Source organism: Symphodus melops (assembly GCF_947650265.1).
Source record: "Symphodus melops genome assembly, contig: scaffold_180, whole genome shotgun sequence".
Taxonomy (NCBI): domain Eukaryota; kingdom Metazoa; phylum Chordata; class Actinopteri; order Labriformes; family Labridae; genus Symphodus; species Symphodus melops.
This window is the reverse complement of record NW_027636704.1, coordinates 15,001-22,500: the sequence shown is the minus strand read 5'-3', so window position 1 is coordinate 22,500 and position 7,500 is coordinate 15,001. Positions and strand designations below refer to the sequence as shown.

Below are 7,500 nucleotides of genomic sequence, written 5' to 3'. Positions count from 1 at the left end.
TGAACACCTTAGTCCACTTGGATCCACAAGCTGACCTGCCCCGGGTCCAGTTTGAGTGGTTGTACTCCACGATGTGTTCAAGGACTGCCATTGGTCCTGTAATAAAGAGCTGTGATATTAAATACCCTCAGAGGCAGTCTGTTGATTTTGGCGCCCCCTGTGGTCAAAGCAGCACAGATCTTTGTCCTCTACATGTGTTGTTTATCAAACTTTGACCTTTAACCCTTTAACACAGACATTCACTGTGATTCACGTTCACAACACTCAGGACGGTCAAACTCAAGAAAGCAGCTTATACATATATTCAACAAGCTGTCTGAAGTACAGGGGGCGCTATGCTCTCTCTCAGGTTAACCTAAAGGTAGAGTAGTAACAGAATGAGGTTTGTTGGGCTTCCCCTGGGAATCACAACATTGGGTAATGTCTGCAGATATGATAACTCCTCAACTGGACCGGAACATGTCCCATGCCGCCATGTTGAAGGACGTCTCATGTCTCTTCAAACCACCAGTTCCTATAAACTAACATTTGTAAGAATTGTCAGTTTCATTGAGAGGGAGGAGTCTGTTTCAGAGTGGGAGGAGTTGGTTTCACTGAGTGGGAGGAGTCAGCTTCACTGAGAGGGAGGAGTCTGTTTCACTGAGAGGGAGGAGTCTGTTTCATTGAGAGGGAGGAGTCTGTTTCATTGAGAGGGAGGAGTCTGTTTCATTGAGAGGGAGGAGTCTGTTTCAGAGTGGGAGGAGTTGGTTTCACTGAGTGGGAGGAGTCAGCTTCACTGAGAGGGAGGAGTCTGTTTAATTGAGAGGGAGGAGTCTGTTTCACTGAGAGGGAGGAGTCAGCTTCACTGAGTGGGAGGAGTCCGTTTCACTAAGTGGGAGGAGTCCGTTTCACTGAGTGGGAGGAGTCCGTTTCACTGAGTGGGAGGAGTCAGACTGTAGGTTGTTCTTCAGGTGTTTTCAGCTACACAGACTGAACACTCAACCTGCGTGGATTAGAAATGATACAGTGTGTATTTGTACAAACATTAAAGCTAACCCTGCAGACTTAGGGTTAGACCCAGACCCAGACCCAGACCAAGAGCCAGAGCCAGACCCAAACCCAGAGCCAGACCCAGCAGCAGGTAACTGTGAAGATGCTTCTGATTACGACTGAAATAATCCAAACATCTCAGACTGAAGAGTAGAAACATTCAAAACAACGAGACGACATGTTGAAAAGACGAGTTTATTAATGAGACAGTGAGGACGCACCTGAGAGGGTCACCCGCCCACGTCACACCTGAGAGGGTCACCTGCCCACGTCACACCTGAGAGGGTCACCCGCCCACGTCACACCTGAGAGGGTCACCTGCCCACGAGGGTCACCTGCCCACGTCACACCTGAGAGGGTCACCTGCCCACGTCACACCTGAGAGGGTCACCCGCCCACGTCACACCTGAGAGGGTCACCCGCCCACGTCACACCTGAGAGGGTCACCCGCCCACGTCACACCTGAGGGTCATGTGAGAATGCAGCTCCAGTAGCGAGCAGGACGAGGTGGGGACATTTTGTACAAATGTTCAGGAGTTGGTTTGTTTGACAAAAAGAATTGCGGTTGATCTGTCAGATCACTTTTTTAACAGGTGAGTCTCCAGAGTCCTAAACCATCCCGCTCCACTGTAAGGACGTGTACAGGACTCCACCCCCCGCTGGCGAACACAGCAAGACCGTCTTCTTAACGTTGGAGCCCAGACGAGCCACAGACAGGAGGTCGAGCAGACAGACCGGCTCGTCTGCAGACAGACAGATGGCGATGAAGTGAGCGTGGAACCGAAGAGGATCACCTGAGGACCAGGAGACAGAGCGGGTAAAGGGTTAACATGTATTTACACAGCCACATTTGACCTAGTCGTACTGGACGTCTTCTACCCAAATGTTTGAGGGGAAGTCTTGAAGTTTGTGGAAAACCGAAGCAGGTTGGAGTGAAAGCTGCAGCTCTGACTCAAACCCTGACCTGAAGAACGTACTCACCTGGATACACCAGGAAGTCTCCTCCAAACTTCCCTGCTGAGGTCAGGTAGAAGCCACGCTCCCTCAGGTCTCTGAACACCTGGTACCTGGCCTGGCAGTGTGGGTTGGTTTGAGCTCTGATTGGCCAGTTAGCTTGTAGGAATGTCCTGCTCTCTGGACACTGAGTAAGCCCCGCCCTCGCTGTGCTTAGCTGCACTGCCAGTGCCGACCGCGGGAAGGTAAAGCTTCGGTCCAGGGCGTCCAGGCGTCGCTGCAGGGCCTCGTCTGCAGTCCCAGACTCACCTGTGTGTGATGATGTCATCGCTTGCAGCAGGGTTGACTTCTTGTCCTCCAAAGCGAGGACACTCTGCTCCTCATAACTCCTCTGCTGCTCCGCCTCCGTAACAAGCTCCGCCCCTTCTGCATCCTGGACATAGAAACAACCAGTCAGTGCTCACCTATAAATTGGGGGAGTGGGGGGGGGGGGGGGGGGGCTGAACACATCTTCACTGATAAGCTAGTCTTAGCTCGCGCTCACCTGGTTAACAGCAGCTAATGTAAGTGAGTGTTAAAACCCACCTGATCAGCCAATGGCAGTGCGGCGGCAGTGTGGCGCTCACTAAGCAGTCTCTCCTCCTCAGGCAGCAAAAGCAATGGGCGGCCCAGGCGTACGTTCTGCCGGGGAGTCCGGGGCAGAGAACCCAGCAGTGCCCCAACAAGGCCCTGAGCCCTCAGAGAGCGCAGGTCGTAAGAACGCCACAGCAAAGGGGCGGAGTCACACAAACTAAGCCCCACAACATGAGAGGAAGACAAGTCCTGTTTGCAGGGGGGCTCATCCATCACAAGGTCCTCTGCAGTACAGAGATCAATCAGAACAACCAGGGTTAACCTATGATCAGTCAGTAAACAGTTAACTAATCGGACTGTAAACAGTTAACTAATCAGTCAGTAAACAGTTAACTAACCAGTCAGTAAACATTTAACTAATCAGACTGTAAACAGTTAACTAATCAGACGGTAAACAGTTAACTAATCAGATTGTAAACAGTTAACTAATCAGACGGTAAACAGTTAACTAATCAGATTGTAAACAGTTAACTAATCAGTCAGTAAACAGTTAACTAATCAGACTGTAAACAGTTAACTAATCAGTCAGTAAACAGTTAACTAATCAGTCAGTAAACAGTTAACTAATCAGACTGTAAACAGTTAACTAATCAGACGGTAAACAGTTAACTAATCAGACGGTAAACAGTTAACTAATCAGATTGTAAACAGTTAACTAATCAGTCATTAAACAGTTAACTAATCAGTCAGTAAACAGGTAACTAACCAGTCAGTAAACAGTTAAATAATCAGTCAGTAAACAGTTAACTAATCAGATTGTAAACAGTTAACTAATCAGTCAGTTAACAGTTAACTAATCAGTCAGTAAACAGTTAACTAACCAGTCAGTAAACAGTTAAATAATCAGTCAGTAAACAGTTAACTAATCAGATTGTAAACAGTTAACTAATCAGACAGTAAACAGTTAACTAATCAGATTGTAAACAGTTAACTAATCAGTCAGTAAACAGTTAACTAATCAGTCATTAAACAGTTAACTAATCAGTCAGTAAACAGGTAACTAACCAGTCAGTAAACAGGTAACTAACCAGTCAGTAAACAGTTAAATAATCAGTCAGTAAACAGTTAACTAATCAGATTGTAAACAGTTAACTAATCAGTCAGTTAACAGTTAACTAATCAGTCAGTAAACAGTTAACTAACCAGTCAGTAAACAGTTAAATAATCAGTCAGTAAACAGTTAACTAATCAGATTGTAAACAGTTAACTAATCAGACAGTAAACAGTTAACTAATCAGATTGTAAACAGTTAACTAATCAGTCAGTAAACAGTTAACTAATCAGTCAGTTAACAGTTAACTAATCAGTCAGTAAACAGTTAACTAACCAGTCAGTAAACAGTTAAATAATCAGTCAGTAAACAGTTAACTAATCAGATTGTAAACAGTTAACTAATCAGACAGTAAACAGTTAACTAACCAGTCAGTAAACATTTAACTAATCAGTCAGTAAACAGTTAACTAATCAGTCAGTAAACAGTTAACTAATCAGACTGTAAACAGTTAACTAATCAGTCAGTAAACAGGTAACTAATCAGACTGTAAACAGTTAACTAATCAGTCAGTTAACAGTTAACTAATCAGACAGTAAACAGTTAACTAATCAGTCAGTAAACAGTTAACTAATCAGTCAGTTAACAGTTAACTAATCAGACTGTAAACTGTTAACTAATCAGTCAGTTAACAGTTAACTAATCAGACTGTAAACTGTTAACTAATCAGTCAGTTAACAGTTAACTAATCAGACTGTAAACAGTTAACTAATCAGACTGTAAACAGTTAACTAATCAGTCAGTAAACAGTTAACTAATCAGTCAGTAAACAGTTAACTAATCAGACAGTAAACAGTTAACTAATCAGACTGTAAACAGTTAACTAACCAGTCAGTAAACAGTTAACTAATCAGTCAGTTAACAGTTAACTAATCAGTCAGTTAACAGTTAACTAATCAGACTGTAAACAGTTAACTAATCAGTCAGTAAACAGTTAACTAATCAGTCAGTAAACAGTTAACTAATCAGTCAGTAAACAGTTAACTAATCAGTCAGTAAACAGTTAACTAATCAGTCAGTAAACAGTTAACTAATCAGTCAGTAAACAGTTAACTAACCAGACTGTAAACAGTTAACTAATCAGTCAGTAAACAGTTAACTAATCAGTCAGTAAACAGTTAACTAATCAGACTGTAAACAGTTAACTAACCAGACTGTAAACGGTTAACTAATCAGTCAGTAAACAGTTAACTAATCAGTCAGTAAACAGTTAACTAATCAGACTGTAAACAGTTAACTAATCAGACTGTAAACAGTTAACTAACCAGACTGTAAACGGTTAACTAATCAGTCAGTAAACAGTTAACTAATCAGTCAGTAAACAGTTAACTAATCAGACTGTAAACAGTTAACTAATCAGACTGTAAACAGTTAACTAATCAGTCAGTAAACAGTTAACTAATCAGTCAGTAAACAGTTAACTAATCAGACAGTAAACAGTTAACTAATCAGTCAGTAAACAGTTAACTAATCAGTCAGTAAACAGTTAACTAATCAGACAGTAAACAGTTAACTAATCAGTCAGTAAACAGTTAACTAATCAGTCAGTAAACAGTTAACTAATCAGTCAGTCTTTTCAGGAGTTGTCTCACTTGGTTTTTGTCACGTGTTTCTGTTCCCTCTCCGCTTCACGACATGCCGTAAACTGCTCCTCCGGTAGCTTGAATAATAACTGACGCTAGAGTTAGGGTTCTCTATGGTTACCAACATAGACATATATAAATATACATCTGTATCTCCATGGTTACCGAGCTCCGTTTACTGGATAACCTGACAAACGTGTCCGCAGCGTTTCATTTCCCCCCTACACACGTCACATCCGGGCGGAGCGGAAACCTGAACGCGCGAGGAACGGCACAAACACGTCCTGTTGGTGGCGGGATCAACCAATCACAGGGCATCTTAGTCTGACAGGCAGCATGCCTAAAGGCTGCATCTATTTTTGTGTTTGTTAAAGTTAAATGATAAATAACAGAAAAGTTCTGAGAAACGATTTTAAACATCAGAAATTTAAAACGTTCAAAGTGTTCTAAAAAAACCTTTAAGAGAGAAAGAAACCAGCATGCACACACACCATGATACCATGACACCATGACACCATGACACCATGGCACCATGAGACCATGACACCATGAGACCATGACACCATGACACCATGAGACCATGACACCATGGCACCATGACACCATGAGACCATGATACCATGACACCATGACACCATGAGACCATGACACCATGATACCATGGCACCATGACACCATGAGACCATGATACCATGACACCATGACACCATGAGACCATGACACCATGACACAATGACACCATGAGACCATGATACCATGTCACCATGGCACCATGACACCATGACACCATGAGACCATGACACAATGACACCATGACACCATGAGACCATGATACCATGATACCATGACACAATGACACCATGAGACCATGATACCATGTCACCATGGCACCATGACACCATGACACCATGAGACCATGATACCATGACACCATGACACCATGAGACCATGACACCATGATACAATGACACCATGAGACCATGACACCATGACACCATGAGACCATGGTACCATGACACCATGACACCATGAGACCATGGCACCATGGCACCATGACACCATGACACATGACACCATGGCACCATGAGACCATGACACCATGACACCATGAGACCATGGCACCATGAGACCATGAGACCATGACACCATGAGACCATGACACCATGGCACCATGACACCATGAGACCATGACACCATGACACATGACACCATGAGACCATGAGACCATGGCACCATGACACCATGAGACCATGACACCATGATACCATGACACCATGACACCATGTCACCATGACACCATGAGACCATGGCACCATGGCACCATGACACCATGACACCATGAGACCATGACACCATGTCACCATGACACCATGACACCATGATACCATGGCACCATGACACCATGATACCATGACACCATGAGACCATGTCACCATGACACCATGATACCATGACACCATGAGACCATGTCACCATGACACCATGATACCATGACACCATGAGACCATGTCACCATGACACCATGATACCATGACACCATGATACCATGACACCATGGCACCATGTCACCATGGCACCATGATACCATGACACCATGTCACCATGATACCATGACACCATGACACCATGAGACCATGACACCATGAGACCATGATACCATGACACCATGAGACCATGATACCATGACACCATGAGACCATGATACCATGACACCATGATACCATGACACCATGATACCATGACACCATGATACCATGTCACCATGACACCATGATACCATGACACCATGACACAATGAAAACAAACCCACAAGATGTTTATGAACGTCACATGAAATTCATTCAAGTTGAATTTTATAGTTCTTACTCCTCTTCTTCGGATTTCTTTGATTATTTTCTTCTTATTATTTTGTTGTCTTCATATGTTCGAAATAAAACAATAAAAAAATAAAATAATTAAAAATAATACAACTGGGGAGATGAGGCTTTTATTTTGAAAGTAACACTGTCAAAGTGTCTGTACAGATGTTGCATAGCAACTCACACTCGAGTGACACAAGCACACACAAACACGCAGCATCTTAAACACACAGCTTGACCTTCCTCTCAGATGAAGAACACAGGAACCAAAACCATCTGAGAAAAGTGTGTGTGTGTGTGTGTGTGTGTGTGTGTGTGTGTGTGTGTGTGTGTGTGTGTGTGTGTGGGTGTGGGGTGGGGGGTGGCCTGTAGTTCCTGCAGCGCCCCCTAC

The 7,500-nt window shown here is 43.6% G+C and overlaps 3 protein-coding genes across 5 annotated transcripts in view; 1 reads left to right on the top strand and 2 right to left on the bottom strand.

Moving 5' to 3' along the window:
• mindy4b (MINDY family member 4B) overlaps positions 1–129 on the top strand; it is a gene marked incomplete at its 5' end in the record, with an annotated part of 7,884 nt that extends 7,755 nt beyond the window's left edge. The window contains one exon of the mRNA XM_079372941.1: positions 1–129. This exon is cut by the window's left edge and continues 134 nt beyond it. Within this exon, the coding sequence (XP_079229067.1) occupies positions 1–3 (3 nt within the window). The 3' untranslated portion in view covers positions 4–129.
• A 1,081-nt stretch (positions 130–1,210) lies between these two features.
• tsen34 (TSEN34 tRNA splicing endonuclease subunit) lies at positions 1,211–5,538 on the bottom strand. 3 transcript variants are annotated; one of them, XM_079372938.1, is made up of 4 exons: positions 5,260–5,538; positions 2,569–2,878; positions 2,011–2,416; positions 1,211–1,823 (listed from the first exon to the last, which is right to left on the bottom strand). In XM_079372938.1, exons 2-4 carry the CDS (start codon positions 2,827–2,829, stop codon positions 1,639–1,641), a joined length of 852 nt encoding a protein of 283 aa, XP_079229064.1. In that variant the 5' UTR covers positions 2,830–2,878; positions 5,260–5,538; the 3' UTR covers positions 1,211–1,638. The 3 variants fall into 3 exon arrangements, with proteins under 3 accessions (XP_079229064.1, XP_079229066.1, XP_079229065.1); XM_079372940.1 differs by having other exon boundaries at positions 2,569–2,840; XM_079372939.1 differs by having other exon boundaries at positions 2,569–2,880; positions 5,400–5,538.
• A 1,683-nt stretch (positions 5,539–7,221) lies between these two features.
• Positions 7,222–7,500, bottom strand: part of eif2a (eukaryotic translation initiation factor 2A) — a 12,154-nt gene continuing 11,875 nt past the window's right edge. Inside the window, exon 12 of the mRNA XM_079372937.1 lies at positions 7,222–7,500. This exon is cut by the window's right edge and continues 62 nt beyond it. Within this exon, the coding sequence (XP_079229063.1) occupies positions 7,497–7,500 (4 nt within the window). The 3' untranslated portion in view covers positions 7,222–7,496.

What these genes read in the sequence shown, in the direction of transcription:
- tsen34 (XM_079372938.1), bottom strand. Translation starts at nt 2,829, where the DNA reads ATGGATGAGCCCCCCTGCAAACAGGACTTGTCTTCCTCTCATGTTGTG. An exon ending in CACTGCCATTGGCTGATCAG is followed by an intron (nt 2,417 to 2,568) that starts GTGGGTTTTAAC and finishes TTCTATGTCCAG; the next exon opens with GATGCAGAAGGGGCGGAGCT. An exon ending in AGACTTCCTGGTGTATCCAG is followed by an intron (nt 1,824 to 2,010) that starts GTGAGTACGTTC and finishes CCTGGTCCTCAG; the next exon opens with GTGATCCTCTTCGGTTCCAC.